The sequence below is a fragment of the Podarcis liolepis genome, assembly GCF_965112155.1.
Source record: "Podarcis liolepis genome assembly, chromosome: 3".
Lineage (NCBI taxonomy): Eukaryota > Metazoa > Chordata > Lepidosauria > Squamata > Lacertidae > Podarcis > Podarcis liolepis.
Genome location: NC_139557.1, coordinates 67152001 through 67171568, shown reverse-complemented (window position 1 = coordinate 67171568; position 19568 = coordinate 67152001). Strand labels below are relative to the sequence as shown.

Here is a 19568-nt window from a genome sequence, read left to right as displayed (position 1 = left end):
GTCAGGAATGAACAGAAGGAAACCAAAGAGTTAGGAGCAGGAAATTCAGCGGTCCCAGTGGGGAATGCCTCTCTGTTCCCTGGACCCCTGTCCCAAGCTTGCCCTAATGGCCTCTTTAGATAGTACAGGTGAAGGGGAGAAGGGGGAACCCCCCTATTATGTGCTAAAGAGCAAGAGGGGCAGGGAGATATGAAGCCCCTGAACATTGGGGGAAGGCATGTCTGGCCCCCTGGGCAACCTCCCCATGCTCTGTGTCTGATGACCTCTCCCATGCACACAACAGTACCTGGGAAGCTCCCTACAGAGAAGGAACTATCATGGTAAGTACCAACGTACACGTCTGTAGGGAGGGAAATATGATCCTGTGTGGGATGTATCTCAGCTGTTCTCAAATCGAGTGAGAGTCGCTGTGGGCCCTACCTTTTTGGTGTTAAACACCTGTTGAACCACTTGTCTCCCAAGGATACCTCCACTGAGGCATAAGTATCTAGCTTGTAATGACTCATGAAGGTGGAAGGCGAAGGTCAAATCGTCGCCCTGCCACCACAGGTAGCTCCTGCAAGGTTTAGGCCAAGGGTCCGCCACTGATAGAGCCATGAGTTCTGCAAACCATGTCCTCCTTAACCAGAAGGGACCCCCTACAATGATCTGGCCTGGGGCCAATCTGACCCACTTGACAAATCTCTGAATAGGTACTGTGGAAGTAAAGGCTTATAGTCCCCCCCCCAAACACACACTGACCAGGTAGGAGTCAGGGAACCCTAGCCCATGGCTCCACCTTTTGGTTCTCTGGACTTGCCAACAGGACCTTGGAGGGTCGAAGCGATCTACCATTTGCTTGAGTGCCTGTGGAACTCCATTCCACCTGACAGAGCTGCCGATGGCTGAGCCCAACTGATCAAGTGTTGGAGGCTCTGCTGTGCTCTGCTGACAGGGATTCTGGGTGTTTACCCACCCAAAGCAGAAGAATGGTGGCCTCCTACATGAGGGTCTGAGCCTTGCTGCCACCCTCCTTGCATCTATACGCCTTGGTTGTCAGGGCGGATAGGTACATGCCTGCCCCATCAGCCTCCTGAAGTGATGGAAGACCTGTCTGATCACTCTGAGCTCCAACCAGTTGATGGATTGGATGGCTTCCTCCATGGCTGATTTCCTGAGGCCCTTCCCCTGCTGCTGCCCCTGCGGAAGGGGCCGTGATGGGCTTGTGGCAGGCGGAGGAAGGCTGTGGGGCTGCAGGTAAGCCCAGAGCCTGCCCCAGACAGGTCAGCCCTTCAAGAGCAAAAGGGGGGCATCCTGCAAGGGGTGGGTAGGCATGAGTGGTCCCCTTCCCCCTTTTCCCAGCTTACCAGAATCCCTCATACCTGCATGACTGAGGAACCCGCTGTTACTGGAGTCAGGGTGATCGCAGGAGCTCTTACTCAGGCACCCAGTGACTCCATCTCCAAAAACAACTCTCCTCCTGAGAGAAGTCCTTTTCGTCCGTTTAAGCTCTTTCCAATGCTCCCCACCCCGCCAAGAACATCCAGAAAGCCTTCCAGGCTGTAGGCCCAAAACAAAAGGCCCAGGCAATGGATGCCATGCAGGAGGAGATCTATAGAGCCTGGAGAAAACAAAAACCCTGTAGGAGTAGCAGAAGGAAGCGGAAGTAGGATCAAGGAGTAAACAAAAGAAAAATCCCTTCCAATATGGCGTTCCTGCCTCTTCTCTTTTGCTGTGCCTAGAGAAGCCGGCAAGACATCACACCAGTCAGGAAGCTGGAACTGGAGATAAAGGGGTTGTCCCTGCCCCAGGTATACACTCTCTCTCAAAAAAGTTATTTTCTGCCAATGGTGAGATGGGCAGGGACAACCCATACAAGATTGTATTTCCCTCCCTACAGAAGGGAAAATCCACTCACAGTAGGTAGAATTCACAGAAACATCATTTGACACAAGATGTAAACTTACAGTGCATTAGCAGTGCTATTACAGCATTTAATTCACAATACTCCCAAATGCTTTTAGTTTAGGGAGTTATCTTGTCCATATAAGCTACGTTTGCAATTCTCTTGAGCTTCTTCTCAGCACCTGAAAATCACACTAATTAGAACTCTGCTAGCACTTACCGCTGGCCTGGGCCTGACAATGTCTGAGGAAAATCCTTGCCCACATGAAAGACCACTATTTTGTACAGAAAGGGTCTTGGATACCCATGAATATATGTTTGTGCTGTAAAAGTTGGCAACTCCAAAGATAAACAGAGTCCAGATTGAAGGATCAATGGTGAGCCAAAGGATTATCTTAGGGTTTGTTCAGGATGTCCATTTGCATCAGTTTGCTACCCTCAGTTACATAAAGCAGCAGTTCATTTTGCACCAGATTCAGTTGTTTAGTGTACCATGTTTATTTAAAAAAGCAACATGGATATTTGTGCTTCATTTAAAAAGTGCTAAAACTCCTGCAAGTGGTTTGGACAAACCTCCCTATGGGTCCTCTAGAAGAACTGATTTGAAACTGCAAGTTAAAAGTGTCATTCCAGATTCTAGCATTAAAGGGCAATACTACCTAATATCCAGAGGAAAGCTTAAGGGATTGCAGTAGCAAAACTGAAAATCTTGCATTGGTCATAAATAGTCTATAAATTCTTTGAATAAAAGCAACAGCTGTCTCATCATCATCTATGCATTCCTCTTCTCAGAAGCAGAAATGTTAAGTGTATCTCAGAGGTTCCTATCTTCACAAGATGCTTACACTCTTCAATTATTATTTGGCTGAATTTATAGCTGGACTACTAGGTTAAAAAGACACAAAACCATAGGTTACAATATTTTTTTTTTAATTTTTATAAATAACTTATCTGTTACAAAGACAGTTTACCCAGCTAAATCACAAAACCATCAACTCAAGATATCCAAATTAGGTTTTATTAATAAAACAGGTAAAAATTGATTTGTCAATCTTCACATAGAACTGCAGATGAAGCTGAAAAACAAGGCTTTTTTTAATAAACAAAATGCATTCAATGCAAGTACTTTGGTTCTACTGACTAATTACTTGGGATAGTCATTTTATTCCCATATTTTAAAAAATTCAAAGCCTTTAAAACAAAGGCCTTTGTATTCATAGATCACTTGTAAAATTCCTGTTAAAAATGTCCACTGGAAATTATTTACAGTGGGTGACAGTCTACTTTGTCTCTTGCTACATTTAAGCACTCTCTCCTGTCTTATCCTAAGAGATGCTACATCTTTTTTGTAGTATGCAAGAGAGCATTAAAAAAACCATTTGTGGTTTCAGTTATGTGCTCCTTGTCACCTGAATCCTTTCCTTTAGATCAAAGAACAAGGACTATGAAAATAAGAGAGATGCTTAGTATTGCTTCAGTGTTCAAGTCTGCTTGATTTCTCTTTTCTAGCCTGTATTTCACACTACTGCTATTCTCTACCAAATCGGGTTTAGAAACTGGCTGCCAAGATATTGATAGCATTGATGTTTTATGCTACTGCTACTGTTTTGTGTACTGTATGTACTTCCCCAGTAATAATCCCTTAAAGAATTTGCAAGATATCCAGCAGATGAAGCAAGCATATTAAGATGCTGATCCATTGGTGGGTTGAACATACTTTAAACTTCTGTTTCCTTGTGCCAGACAAAAATATTACATTGTGTCACCCACCGTAAAAATCAGTGTACAGAGTGAACTATATGCATATACTCCAACTTTTCCTGCATTTTCACCATGCTGCATCTGCAGATCTTCACAGATCATCAGCATTTACAAGAGCAACGTACAGAACAGGCAGTGGAGAGCTATTTGTGCATTGTTTATTATTGCTCTTATTTTAAGGCACTGCTTCTCTCAGATCAAAAGCTTTTTAAAAAGGGTCATGATCGTGCATAATCACTTAAAGGGAAAAAGAAAGTTAACAAAAACTATTACACTATACATTAAGAAGTACAAGAAATAATAAAAGGTGAAGAAAAGAAAGGCACTTAAAGCAGCTCTAGAGCTATGTACAGTAGGAAAAGCTTTGGGGGTATTCACTGTGAGTATTGTACAGACAAAGCATGCAGTTTCTTTTTCATCTTCAGACATGATTGTACTGATTTGCGTCTTCACAGAGCAGAGCTGTGTTTTTGCTGGGAAGACAAGGCGAAGAGTACCACTGATTTGTGAAGTTCTACAATTCACGATCCCTATGCGGCAGCAAACAGTTTAACACACTTTCAGCTTGTTCCTTTCCATTTCCTCGGTGAATGTAGTGTTTCACTGAAAGCTTTACAAACAACCCAAAAGCCATCAATCTAATCCCTTCCCCTGTCAAAATTCAGTAGTGACATCTGTGGAGGAAGGCGGTTGGGGAACACCCAAGCACTGAACATGATGAGAGTTACTCTTACTGGGGTTCTGGTAATACTGTACATGATTCAGGCTGCTGGCAACCAAGTCTTTCAGGAGATTACCTTCCAGCTGATGAATTTCAGCTGCCTGCAGCACAACACTGAGGTATTATCTCTGTAGCATGACATTTAACATTAGTAATAAACCTTGTCACACGTTCAATTTTACAAAATCCTATGCATAAATGATTATTTATCCCAAGGAAATGACACAATAGTCAAAAGGTTGGATTTACAGAAGATAAGTGAGCCTCCCTGGCTCAGAAATGCCTGGGCATTTCACACTGTTCACAACGGTTTAAGGCTGGGTGATTTAAAAAAGTACAAGCAGTACAACTCCAATGATTTCCCTCGTATTCCTCCGTATCAGGTACAGTCTTTGGTGTTTTGACAATGGACCTCTGATCTGCTGAAGAGAAAGAGAACAATTTTTAAACACAAACAACAGGAGAGATTAAATTCTGTGAAGCTTTCCCCACCTACCCCCTGCAGTATTCGGTATTACACAGTAGAATAAGTTGATTATTTCTACTGCTGTGTTATTAAAAGTTCAGTCCACTACTCAATTGCAAAAAAGGCTTCCTCTTCCATATGCTTAAGGCTAGACAATCCTCTCAGTCTCTAAAAATGAACAAAAATTAAGCAATTTTAGCACATGGACAGAGCAGAACTGATCCACCTGTCTGCATGTGTGCATGCAACAGAGAACAGTGGTTACATGTATGCTGCAGACCTCAAATAACTTTATGATGAAGAACTGACAGTATATATTACAATAAATGGGCTCAATGTTTCGATTTCAGGGATGCTAACATAGATTAGAAAATTTAGCAGTAGTACCTTTAGGCTTTGGTGCCACAGGACCTAGAAATCCAATATTATCATAAAAATTATGAATGGCACTGGGATTAAAATGTGGTCCTGAAAAACAGAAAAAAACACAACACAATGAAAGAAAGAGTTAGTACAAGAAGGAAGCTAAAGCAGAAGCATTACAGAATGTGTAAGACAAGATCTTCACTGATGTTGAAGGAAAAATTCTGAGGTCACCTAATGCAATCTACCAATTTTGTGCCTCCATATATGGCTCACTAAAAAGCATTCAAAGGTGGCATTTTCTAATTGAAAGTATGGAGTGGGGGCAGGGAAAGCCGAAGACAGTCAAAACAGTCCAATGGAAAGATGAGCAAGCCAGGCTGCAGCAACCTTCAGGTTTTACATTATACCTCAGGTGAAGCGTCAATAATATTAGGTTTTGCTTTTCTAAATCAAGACAATAAACATGTTTTGGATATCACCCAAAGTACACCCACTGAAATCAATGGACTTAAGTTCATTGGTTTTAGTGGGCCTACTTAGACATAACTAACACTGAAGTTCACCAATAGGATAAGACAAACTAAACTAAAATATGTTTGTGTTCATGTAGAATATTATGGATTTTATCATAGAACCATATTTTGTATAACTAGATTAAAACAAGCTTGGAGCTCTCTAAGTAATCCAGAATATAGATATAGCAATAGGAAGTCTTGCCCTAAGTGCCCAACAGCTGTCTTGTTTGTCTTATTCAGGTTTAATTTGGTCTACTGATTTTAATAATTTTTTATTTCTTTCAAATAATGTTTACCTGGTGAGAGCTCAGCTGGATATTCAGAACTGTTTGTAATCCCTGAACCATGTATTTTTTTTGTATTATTTTGAACTACAAATATGAAAAACACCAAGCTAATGTTTGTCTTTTGTGCTCCGGTTGCTAAAATGATAAGAACAAGTCTGTTAACATGTCTTTTTTTCAAACCTAGCCCTGCCCTATTCTTCTGAAGAACTAAACATAGCTTTTAGGCTTTGAAGAAGAGGAAATGGAATAACAGCCACCACCACCCCAGCCATTCTGAATCAGGAATGGGGGAAAGGGTTGATTTTGCATTGTCTTCCTGCTTTCTATTCTATGCTAAACTTACAAGGCTTTATTTGTAGGGTGAGAGAGTAACTTTAGAAATTATATTTTGTATGTAAGCTTATCTAAATCCTTGTTTTATTTTCATCAATATCTGAAATATGTAGACTTGATCTTTTACAAACAAAGAATCCCAGATAAACAGTGACAAGGTTGGGCATTTTGTTTGTTATGAAAATGCTCAATAAAATGTTAGCAACAACTGAATTACACAATGCATCAATCAATTATTTACATGTTCTATAAACCTCAAACCTTCAATGTTTAGCTAAATGGGCAAAATTATTATTTATACTGATAGTACAGTACCTCTTGCTTGAAAAAGATCAATCTCTTTGGTTAGGCAATCTATGTCTATCTGAAGTTGTCTGTTACAACTTCTTAACTGTTGCATTTCTTCAAGCTGAAAAACACAGAACAATGCTGTCTATTAGATTACTAACTTTATACGTGGGACAACAAAACTTAGTGATGACTGTGATTTAAGCGTAATCATGCCATCTTCAACCCAAAACTGTTAAAGAACAATCCCATCAGATCTTGAGAGGAGGGTATTTATTCCCATGAGGTGTCTAGTCACTGAATTTTGAATTCAGATTATTACTGAAATTACAAAAGCACCAGCTGATACACAGAAATCAGTGATAACTTTTCCTTGTTGACAGTCCTAAAAAAATCATTTTGGAAATACTTTTGGAAGTATTTTTTCTTTCACATCACAAAATAATTCTAAGTGTATCACATAAGCACAGTCAAGCAAATAACTGGCTTGCCAGAGTCAGTACTTCTCCTTTAGACCATTCAGAACACATGACTGAAAATGTGACTGTGTTTTTAAAGTTGTCTTCTCCATCTCCTGGTTCATGCATCATGGTAAGCTAAACAGGTTCACATTGTTCCTCTCTGGCTTTTTGTTTTAACTTCTGTGCCACACTGAGCTAAGTCAAAGTTTTATCCAAACCTGGGCTCATGGTTAAAGCTTGTGGTTTAGAGAGGAGATACTGTAACCACAAACTGAGGTTTGGAAACACAAAAACGAGCTTTATCTTAGCTCAGTACAGGGAGGAGCAAAGTGGCTGTAAGCTCACCTCCATGAGCCTGCAGGTTTCCAGTGAGCCATAGTTTGCCTTACCATGAAGTATGAACCAGGTGACAAGTAGGCAAAGTGTATTTTACGTATCATTACCATTTTTAAACTGAAATTCTATTTCAGACTTATACATGTTTAAAACCTCCAGAAATTATGACTTACTGAAGGAATTTGGGAAGCAGAATTTGATCTTTTCAGGCGCCTTCGTGTTAGATTATTCTCCATTTCATTGACTTCTGTTTTTAGTTTATCTAGCTTTTTCTTCTGAATCTCAAGTTCTCGTTGAAGCCGTTCCATTCTAGCCTTCTGATGTACTAGCAAAGCTGAAGGACATAAAGGTATCTCTTTAATCAGTATATTGTTCTCTTCACAGCATCATTTGATATAATGCAGGGCACCCCAGGTCAAACAATTTCATGAGAATTCCCACTTTACCAAAACTGAATTATATAAAGATTGTGTGTACCATATAGTTGCTTTGAAACATGAATAATAATTCAGATGATTGCCTATAATAGTCATACCTGTATGATAATTACAGATGTGCAGCTAAAGGTCTTAAAATTGACGTGTGAAGTTTAGACGCCTCCCATGTGGCCTCCTTAGTTCACTTCCTGGCTCAGAGTTACCATATCTCCCCACTCCCTAGGTCAAGGGCTGCCCATCATCCCTGACCATTGGCCATACCGGCTGAGGCTGATGGGAACTGCAGCCCACAACATCTTTAAGGAACCACACAGGCTACAATTGCCTTATCTTCTGATAATCAGCCAGTGTTAGAAACTGAAAGATGAAAGCTAGAAGCTAAATGGCACCTCGAACCTAGGTTATGCGTGCACAACGGAATGTCTAACCGCACTTTTTATAACAAGAATATAAAGTTGAAAATGAATGAACTGCAGCTAAAATATTATGTTCATTTTACACATGATCTAGTCCTTCCCCTGCTCACACCCCTAATATTCTTAAGAGGGTCTCTTCTCCAGTCTTCAGAGAGTAGCTGGAAGTGGGGAGGCAAAAGAAGCTGCTCCTTTCCTTTCACTCTGAGTTTTAATTGGAAATATTAGGCACAGTACTGCACCCAGAGCTCAGAAACTGCTCACACTAATGAAATTCCCTGTCGCAAAACGCGCCTAGAATGGGAGTTTCCAACCCTGTAATCAGCCTGTGTAAGTCCTCTTTCCCTACACCCCTCCTCTTATTTTCTTAAACTCGACATTCCTTTCTGTTTTTTGCATCTTCCACCCTTGCTTCCTTATTCAGTTTCTGAGTCTATTCACTCTTCATGGACCCAATGTCCATTAACTATACCATCTAATGGTGTTCCCACTATCTTTCTAAGCCTACAATTTCTCTCCCCCCCCTCCACCTGCCCAATCCCAATCCTATCCACAGCACAGAACTGTTTTTGCTGCTATGTCTTATGCAAAGCTCTCTCAGTCAAAATGGCCTCTGAATTCTGCATACAGAAATAAAACTGATTTTCAATAATCTTACACTCTTTCCCGTAAGCCATCACAGATTTAGTTACAACCAAAGGTGGCATTGCAGGTGACAGGTGGTTCTTAAAACTTATTACATGTAGACACTATTTTCTTGTGCTGTTCTTACATTATATATGGTAAGATGTTCAGCAAATTCATTCATTTGGTGGAACAGAGAGATTTAAAGGAAAACAATTTATTCAAAACCATGTTAAATTAGTTTCAAAGAAATACTGGCATTCAGTTTTAAACTGTTTCTGGTTTAAAGCAGCAGTCCAAGCCTGGGGTGAACAACATACAGCTTCGAGAATCATATCCTAGTTAAGGCTTCAGAATTAGACCTATCAAAAGCTTTCAATCACAGATCTAGACAATTTAAAATTCAATTTTATTAAAGTTTGAAATAATCCAAAACAAATTGGTATGTCAACTCATTAGCTCCATGGGTTTCATTTAAAAAAAAGGTTAAGATGAAACCTGATAATTTTTTATTCTACTGAATGGTTGTTGCTTTTGACTTCAAATGTCATTTCAGAATATATTGTAAAAATAACTGTATACACAAACCAAGTTTAGAATAGATAACATCATAATTATAGATATAAAACTTGGTTATTCAGCAATTATGGCTCAATGATGAAAAACTGAAGCCCAAATTGCAACTAGATGGAATCTGGCCAGAATCTTATAAAGACATTTATGGTAGACACAGCACATTCTGATTGCTTTGTATGCTAGGGTTCAGAATCATGGCCATACAAATCAAGATGCAGTGTAGTAGGGGAAGAAGTTCCAAGAGATATAATGAAAGTCAAACCTGTACTAAACACACATACCGGATTACTAAATAAAGCTTTGAAAATGTTTTATACAGCTTTCTGCATAATTTAAGACCACATTAGCAATCAAGTCTATTTGAGACATACATTCTCTTTAAGTGACATAAATAACAACATACTTAAGGAATATATTTTATTGCTCCTAGGTCCACAACTTATTTTAAAGCTAATCTAAATACCTCAGTTAAACAGGAAACACATTGCTCAAGCTTTTCTGTACCAGAAATATTGCCAAAGGCACTTCAATGCAGATAAAAAGCTCATTAAAATGTCTGTCCTTCTCAACTTTTATTTGAATAAATAAACATTCTTGCTCTTACAGATACATAGAAGCATACAGAGCTTGAAAATAAGATGGGAAAGTTCTTAAGACTCAAATATGTCTAGTTTGATAGATTTCAAAGCTTTCTCATGATTTTTGATAGGATGCTATAGAATTTGGGGTTAGGTCTCAACCACTGGGAATTGGGTTGACATCAATGCCAGAATCAATATCTGGAATTAAATTGGGATGGGAGAGAAAAGATAGGATTAAAAAAAAACTGGGAGCATTTTTTATGTAAGGGGAAGATGCATTTCTTTAAAAAAAAAGAAGATTCATGGAAGGCTTATTGCTGGCTTCAAGGCAGGACAAGGCCCTATTACTCTCTTTTTTTAATTAAAATCTGACAGACCTCCTTTCAGCAGGTGCCTGTCTCCTTCACTAGGACACCTCGGATGCAGTACTGTTCTGTGCTGGGAGCATTATGGAAAACCTGAACAATGCTTGGGGCATTCTAGAGAAATGGTGGCCACTGAGAGAAATACCATCCTAATAGAAGTATTTTAAAAGAATGAAAGGCCACCACTGTGCATGGGTGGCCACCATCCCGTTGTCGGCTAATGAATCCTTTGAAGAAGAAAAAATTGCCTCTGAAAAATCACCAAAATGGCTTTCCAAACTACCTGCAAATGGAGTGTCAAGCAGGCATTTTCTTTCAACACAGGCATCGCCCCCCCCCTTAACCCAAGTCCAAACTTATGCACAACCACATATACATATAGCACCAGGAAATCAATCAATTGGCCACTTCTACCTTTGGATCAGATCCCAAATGACAGCATTGTGGGCTGCATGTCTTTCCCACCACATGCCAGTCTGGTCCCAGCTGCAGGCAGGCAGTCAGCATCACCATCCCCTGTGTGCACAAGCCATGCATCCCTGCCCGGGCTACCACCACTGCTGGGTTGCTCAGCTTCAGATAAGAGATAGGCAGGCATATGGGATCAGTACCTGCCTGCTGTGCTGCTGGGTCCTAAAGCAGCTCTCAAGGGCACACTAGAGGATGAGCAACCCAGTGCCTTACTAGCTGTGCTGCCCAGGGCCAGTGGGAGAGGTGCAAATCCATCTCCAAGTAAGGTGGGGCCAGAGCGCAAAAGAGAAAGGTGGGGGGGGGAGAGGGAGAGTGCAAATAGTTGAGTCAATCAGGTAGGCTGAGGGCAACAAGAGCAGATGGGTGAAAATGTGAAGGGGAGGAAAGGAGGAAATCAAAGAAAGTGAACTACTGCTGCCCGGAAGTTGTTTGGGGCCACTGCTCGAGAGGCATTGGAGGGAAGGTGTGGCAGAAAGCAGCCCTGGTGCACATGAGTCTCCCTCCCTCCCTCCCTCCCCAGATGTTCTATTATAGTGGCATGCTCCCAATGTTGCACGATTTCACTTATGCTCGTAGATGCCTGGAACGTAACCCCTGCGCAAGTGGGGTGGGGGGGGCACCTGTACTATCTAGAACAGCACACCTGAACAATCAGTGCATCCCATGAGCATGCTGCGGAATCCTTTGTGTGATGCTTGATATTTCTGGCAGTCAAGTCAAGTGGAAACTTCTCATTGAAAACAGAAAGCTTGAAAATCACTGTTTATAATTATTTATTATATCCAAGTGAGAATTATGTAATGAGACTAATTATATTAATAATTATATCCATATGATGTTTTCAACTTGTAGAACTGGCCCTTTACAAGGTGCCACATGACATTTATTTTGTACTTTCCAGGAATCTATCCTGCAGTGTGGCAGTATTTTCTCTATGGAACTCTCTGCCTATTTGTTGTATTGTTTTCAGCAACTGCTAAGAACCGTTTTTATTTAGATAAACCTACCCAGGCATGTACTCACCTATTGACCACTGAAATTCTGAAATATGGGACCAAGTTCCAGATCTATTTTTAGAATTTCATCACAAAATGACCATGACTTCCCAAAGCTGCTTCCACAACTACAAGGGGTAGCAACTTGTGCTTCCCCCACCCTTCTAATAAAAGCAGTTATTCTCAAGGAGCTAGATTCCTTGCTAGAAGCAGCAGTCATGTGCACAATAATCTTTCCTAAAGGAAGAGGGAAATTTTCAAAAGCACATATAGTGTTCGGGGGGGGGGGGTGTCAAAAAATTCCACACAGCCAGCAGCGTGAGTCTAAGTAGCATTTTGCACCCTGACATTTGCCTCCTACTTAAGGTGAGCAAGAAAGACAACTCTGAAAATGAACTATTAGCAACAGCATTCAGAAAGAACATAGATTCCCACTTCCTGCTTTTGAATGGATTTGGTTAATTCAATTATTCTTTTTTGTCATGGCTATTATTTTGTATCTTACCCGTCTCTTGGTGTCAAAGAGAAATATCTTTTTTAAAATATGCTAATTGATCAACATTTCAGTTTATTCAAACACAACGCTTTGGTCATTCTTCAGCCCTCAGTTTTGTGCGATCACTCATTTGTAAGTCGCCTTTTTGATACTTTTAAATTTCTATTATTAGCTATATTGTGATAATCATTCTTAGTGTTACTATATGTGTAGATATGTAAATATATGAAAACTTGTAATTAAAATATATTTCAAAAACAGCATTCAGAAAGAAAATGGCAACTCAACTACACTCTCTTCTGAAACGTATTTTGATTATCATCCACATCAAAGTATGAGGCCCATAAATGCACTCATCAGGTTACCAGTAGCATGTGTATATGTATATGTATATGTATATGTATATGTATATGTATATGTATATGTATATGTATATGTATATGTATATGTGTGAGCCCAGTATATGTACTGTGGTGAGCCCAGTAAGTTGAATCCAGAATTATTGCCCTGGGTTTCAAACGCACTAATGAGAAATTGCTTCTGAAGCACTGCACAATACCAGAGAAGACTCCACCCATTTGACACATAAATGATGATGAGTTTGGCAGCTACAAGTTGGCCTGTCAAAACTTGTGCAACTTTGATCAGATCAGAACTCATCTGCTGATTTAATTACATTTATTTTAATAAGCTAATAAGTGAATAAAGCAGTTCAAGGGAAAAAAGGTATTATCGCATTGCTGACGCAGCAACGTATTTATGGTTAACCTAATTTGCAAGACAACCTCCAATCAATATGGCGCTGAACAAAATGGAGGGTTCACATTCAACAGCCAAATTACTTAAGGCTTTGCTATCAATGAGAGATAGCCATGTGCTGTTCATCTAGCCTAGCTTCCTTAATGTACTCAAAAGAAAATAATCTATTCACTGTTCTTTATCCAGCAACAGACTTGAAAAGAATTTTACAGAAAATCCAGTTTCAAATATAACCCTTTGTTGTTTTTGATGGAAACTCATATCCCTCACATTGTACTTTTCTAGTACTTGGAGCATCTGTTTCTTATTAACAAGTAATCTGAAGCTGACAGAGTACATCAACTGTCATCGGTAAATCTGAAGATGTCTTCTAAGCCTCAAGAAATGTGAGGATATTTGCCAGCTGTCACACCTGCCTGTATTCAGCACATGCCACACAGTGCAGAAGTTGCAATCTGTGCTACAGATTAAATCCCTATTAAATCATTTTGAGTCCTGATGGTTGCACTGAAGAGACTATATGAAGGCATTCAGTACATTTGCGTAAGGTTCAAACAACACAGTTCTACACATCTTCCATACATGAGCTGCTGTCTGCTATCAGCTTTGTTAGGCAATTCTCATCTCTAACATTTTCATTATCAGGGCTCTCCAATAACAACATTATCAAGTGAAATCTTTACACAGTGCTGAGAACCCCCCCCCCTTGTGAATTTAAATTAGGTGACTGTAAAAAGAAACAAAACAAAAAACCCAGCAACAACTGGTTAACATTCTAAGCAAAGAGTGTCTTTTAAGAAGGCTTCTACACCGCTGCTTGAAAAATACACCTAACATCTTGCTAGCACAAGGGATGGTATGGTACAAAGGTTTAGAATGAACCTCAGATTAAAGCTTAGTTTATTTGTGATACTGAGTGGTAGTCTTGGGCAAAGAATTATTTCCAATGCCATATCCTAATGTGAAATGACAATAGTTACCTCAATCACTCAATTAGAAGGGTGTGCAATAAAGAAATGGCTTGTCATATCTTGATATCCAAGGGCAGAGGGTATACATAAATATAATCAAACACACATGAGGATATACCAATGTATTATTTGAGATAATAGGGCAAGGTAAACATGCACCAAAATTATCAGAGTAAATGCCAGAGAAAGCAATTTTAACTTTTTTAGCTGAGCTCCACAGCCAGCAATTTCCTCAACTCCCTTCCCTATCCTAGCCTTTGGATGGCCATAAAATGGCTAGGATGCATATATTATCCCAAGAGCAGCAATTCATTGGCATAATGTAAAACCAAATGACATTTCAGGATTTATACTTAATACAGTTCAGTTCTGAATTTCTTATGGCTATTCTGTATTTTAAATAGGCACATTAACTCTTATAGTTTTCAGTTTATTGTTCAGTATAAATATACTACTAGAGATGGGAATTTTCTTAATATATATAGTTGTCAAACTATCTTCTGGCAGCTCTAATAGACTTTTGATAGTACTCGACCATCTTATGTTTTATTGCTATACATCAATTCAGCTCTCATGGGATATCTAACTAAGTCATACTCAGAGGAGACCTGTTAAAATAAATGGACAAGCAGACCATTGTAATGGCTCTACTGTGAGTATGACTAAAACTGGACATCCATGCTTTTTAAACCTTAAATTGAAGGCTGTGAATTTTCAAGGATGGGAATACTGAATGCATAATCTGACTGACTAAATTATGAATTGTTTTGAAAACCATGGTAGTGAGTACATTAGAAACTGCAAATGACTACTCTTTTAATATTTTATATTGAAAAACAACTTCCAAAACCCAACCAGGAATTTAGATACCTATTAGAAAAGAGGTTAACTTAACAGAATTACTTTAGTAACAATAATAATAAATAATAATAATAATAATAATTTATATCCCGCCCTCCCCAGCCACAGCCGGGCTCAGAGCAGCTAACATCAAATGTATAATACATTAACATAAAATCAGACAATCAATTAAAATACATTCTCAAATCAGAGTAGGATCAGAATAAAATCCAATCGGATGGCAACCTGCAGATTAGGGTTGGGGACTTTAAATGCTCACCAGGCCCAACTGTTTGTGCTGAACTTATATGGGCCTGTGAGAAAAATTGGGAGGCCACTTTCATGCAAGTTCTTATGAAAGGGGAGAGGGAGTAAGACTGAACCCCTACCAAAGGCCTGGCAGAACAGCTCCATCTTGCAGGCCCTGCGGAAAGATGTCAAGTCCCGCAGGGCCCTAGTCTCTTGTGACAGAGCGTTCCACCAGATTGGAGCCACAGCCGAAAAAGCCCTGACTCTAGTTGAGGCCAGCCTAACCTCTCTGTGGCCTTGGACCTTCATGATGTTTTTATTTGAAGACCGTAAGTTCCTCTGTGGGACATACCAGGAGAGGCGGTCCCGTAGGTACGAGGGTCCTAGGGCGTATTGGGCTTTAATCTACGTTCACACTAATAAAGTTTGCTAGAGGCATAGAAGGAAAGTGAAAGTTTAAATATTTAGGATGATAAACCGATAGAATGGAAGTTCCATAACTATCTCACAGCTAATATCTTGTGGTTATTTCAGTTTTTAAGTCTTAGGCTGAACTCCTTGGCACCCTTTGGATACGCAGGAGAAGGCTGCTGATAAGAGATGTCTAGAGCAACAGGATGTAGGGGCAGCTGAGAAACTAAAAGGAAGCACTATTTTAAAACTATTCAACATTTTGGTGCACAATGGGGCAGATATGTCAACTACACAATCTGGTTACAGAATGACTACCTTGATCGGTAAGAAATGTGATGGAAAAAATGTAGAGTGCTTGAAATCAAAGTAGTATGTTTCCCCCTGTCCATAAGAGTTGAACAATGTGCTTTCCTACTGCATCAGTTCTGCAATCCTTTCAGTCCCTGGATTCTTTAAGAGATCTTTGCACTAGATTTACACTTGCTACCATTCTCCTCTCCTACAAAACCATTTCCAGAGTGCTAAAAAGGAAATAATCATTTGTTAGTTCCACATGTTTCAAGTCTTTTATATTTAACCTATTGTCCTAGCAAATTAAATCCTCATCAATCCACGTGAATCAAGTGACTTTTTAAAAATTGTGCTAACCTCTTTGGCATAAATACCCTATTATGTGTTTACAAAAGGAACACACATTTTTTTAAAAATCATTTACTCTAAGACATGCATAAGGCACTGTGACTTAAAAGGATAAATTTCCAAAGCAAGTCTTCTTCATCAAATGGCAACAGAGTATTACTAAGATGTACCTGTTCATTATTTGTTTACTGCCCATTCTGACATACTTAAAATAAATAAAGGTGTAGAAGCCACCAGTATTTCAGTATTGTGTTCGTTAATTCATGGACCAAAACAAGGCAGAAATCTCTACAACTTACATAAAAATATTACCTTGTGTATAGGCAGCATCATCAGATCCCATACTCAGTTTCCGCGCCTCACTAATCCTATCGACATGTGGGTACTGAACAGGGTCAGTAAGGTGTTGGATACCTTCCGTCTCTGCAAAGTGATCTGGAAGGTTTAGAAGATTTGTAGGTTCAAAGGTTGGGGACACCACACCAGGTGAAACCGCAGGGGGTTTATTTGGAGAAACAGTAATTTTAAAAGTGTATTTTGTGTTAGGCTGTGTAACAACCACTCGGGGAGAAGTGGCAGCGGCATTGTTGCCCAATGCTCTGCTCTTGGGAGGGTGGTGGTGAATAAACGCAGGTCCCATGCTTACTTGACCAGACATATTCCTAGACGTGGCAGTAACTCCTGGATTTGTTGATATGAAGAGTGTGGGTTGATTCCGAACAAGTTGTTCATCTCCTGTAGAAGCATTGGCTGAAATGTAGACCTTAGGCTGACTTCGTGTGGTCATTTCATCAGTATTTGGTGGACTGGCAGCTATGTAAACAGTGGGCTGACTTCTACTTAGAGTCTGACTGTTGAGGGAAGAGGAGTTAGAGGATGAGCGGGGGCCAGTTGAACGCAGTTTCGACGAACTGTTTCTTTGTGGTGGTTCAAGTTTGATTTCAATTTGGTTTTTACGAGGTCCTGTAGAGATATTTTGAATATTGTATTGGCTCTGGGTGGAAGAAGATTGCGAGCTACCAGATGAATGAATTGTAGGTGCTTGTGGAGTAGTAGGAGAACTTATGGGCATATAGACATGGGAGGTCTGATGGCCTTGCTGGTTTGGCTGTGTTGATTGTTGTGATGAGGTATGCGACGAGGAACTGGTTGTGGGAAGTGTTGTCCAGGGATTTGTATGTGAAGGCTGGTAGTTTTGTTGAGAATGCATAGGATTATACTGAGACGTCCAGCCTGGATTTTGCTGAGTTTGGCGAGCTGTACCACTTGGATTTGTGATATAAGGCCTAATATAGATAGAATTGCCTTGTGGACTATTTATTGGAGGTACACCATGTATGTGCAAAGATGTAGGGGTATTCCGTCCGGGCTGAATATTTGGGGCTAAAGTTACCATAATGGGGTTGAATCTAGGTGTTTGCTGAGCCAAGCCAGGTGTTCCTTTGCTGCCCAAGTGAAATCCAAAATGCTGCCCTGGATTAGAAGTACTAACAGTATTAGATATGCCAAAGAATCCCTGTGGAACCTGGACTGGAGCTGTCTGTGGTTCCTGATGAAACAGTTCACTGTTGGACTGGCTGGTTTGAAGGTGCCCATCACTAATGCTATGAGCTAAAGTCCTACTTCCATTCATTCTACTTCCTTCTCTTCCATGGAGAATCACATTCTGAGACTGCAAATCCAAATTAAGGGATGTCATGTGATTTCGCAGACCGGGAATCCCAGAATCATCTGAAAAACCAATGTCTCCTTCACCGTAGAGATATTTTGTGCTCTCTTTAGAGAGAACTGCGCAACAGGCATCCAGGTTATTATTATTCTATAAGAAATTACAAAAATGGGTATCAATAAAAATAATATGGTTTCATCACATTTAATTTAACAACTTAATTAAACACTGGCTTTCACAAATATTGTGCTGTGTGAAAAAGGAATAAAAAAACAGATAAAATGCAATACAAAATTAAAAGTAGGTTCTACTTTGCTGGTTAGCATTAAAAGAGAATTCTGAACCTAAAAATACTTAAGACTATGAAATGTATCATGTAGGGTGTTTCTTAAAATTTTGTTTTAATGCCCAATATCAATATTACTGAAATGATTAATCAGCAATTAAATCCCAAACAACTGTTTGTATTTGAGAGGTATCATTTGATAAGGCTTTGCAGCCAACTGTCTTTGCTGAGGAAAGGAAGAGGGAATATCATAGGGATAGGGTGGACCTGGCATGAATCAGGAAGACAAATATATTGTTGGTTATCAAATAAGAAATGTGCTCCAGGGCATGTATCTTCAAAACCCAGTAACAACTCCTCCAATTCCTTTCAAGAATGAAAGGACAGTTCCTTGGACGATAGAAAAATGGACTCAGAGAATACATACAACAGGGTATAACTTGGGTCACCTTTCAGTAGTGATAGGAAAGAATACTTCGATGTTCAAAAAACCCTAGTAGGATGAGATCTGGGTTTGGAATATGTGTTATCCTCAGAGGTCAATCTCCCTTCCCACATTTTTTCAGTGGCAAAGGAACTACAAAGAGCTTATCCACTGAGCCCAATTACCTTCTCCATTATGGAACTGTTTCTTTTTGGTTTTGTATACTTAGGCATATTTTGAAGGTGATCAATGAAAGCAAAATATCCATTTTCTGTGAGGATGTTAGGTTAACAGAGGAAGCAAAATGGCATCATTAAACCTTTGCACTATGTAATAGTATAGAAAAGATTGTTTAGCAACTGCATGTTACTGGAAGGAAGGAAGGGTTTTGAACACACCTGACTCTGGCCAGCTAATGAATGCCAGTTAGGTTAGAAGCAGCCAAGAGGTTTCTGAAACTTAGCTTTTGAGTTTACTCATGGGACCCAGAGCAGAAAAAATGCTGACTGACTCAGAGTCAGGAAGCACTGAGCACCCTATAGATCTAATACTTCTCTCCTGCTTGAGTGCATAGGATTGCAGCTTTAGAATTGAATTAAGCAATTCAGTTTATTATCCTTGTATGTATACAAAAAGAACAAGCGAAACTTCGTATCTTGTACCATCCGGACAACTCTGAAGTACTAGAAGACCAAAAGATATACAGTGGTGCCCTGCAAGACGAATGCCTCGCAAGACGGAAAACTCGCTAGACGAAAGAGTTTTCCGTTTTGGAGGTGCTTCGCAAAACGAATCTCCTATGGGCTTGCTCCGCAAGACGAAAATGTCTTGCGAGTTCCTGCGGGGTTTCCCCCCCTTTTTCTAAGCCGCTAAGCCGCTTATCAGCTGATCCGATAAGCCGCTAAAAGCTGCTAAAAGCGCTAATCCGTCAATGGGCTTGC

At 39.9% G+C, this 19568-nt stretch overlaps 1 protein-coding gene across 4 annotated transcripts in view; it reads right to left on the bottom strand.

Annotated features, from left to right (window-relative positions):
* Positions 1–2797: 2797 nt before the first annotated feature.
* TAB2 (TGF-beta activated kinase 1 (MAP3K7) binding protein 2) overlaps positions 2798–19568 on the bottom strand; it is a 47437-nt gene continuing 30666 nt past the window's right edge. For 3 of the 4 annotated variants that reach the window (XM_083496270.1, XM_083496272.1, XM_083496271.1), the window contains exons 3-7: positions 16561–18067; positions 7592–7752; positions 6649–6742; positions 5220–5300; positions 2798–4788 (exon numbers count right to left, since the gene is read on the bottom strand). In XM_083496270.1, the coding sequence (XP_083352396.1) occupies positions 4640–4788; positions 5220–5300; positions 6649–6742; positions 7592–7752; positions 16561–18067 (1992 nt within the window). In that variant the 3' untranslated portion in view covers positions 2798–4639. The remainder of the gene's footprint in view (positions 4789–5219; positions 5301–6648; positions 6743–7591; positions 7753–16560; positions 18068–19568) is intronic. The other variant, XM_083496273.1, reaches the window with a different exon arrangement.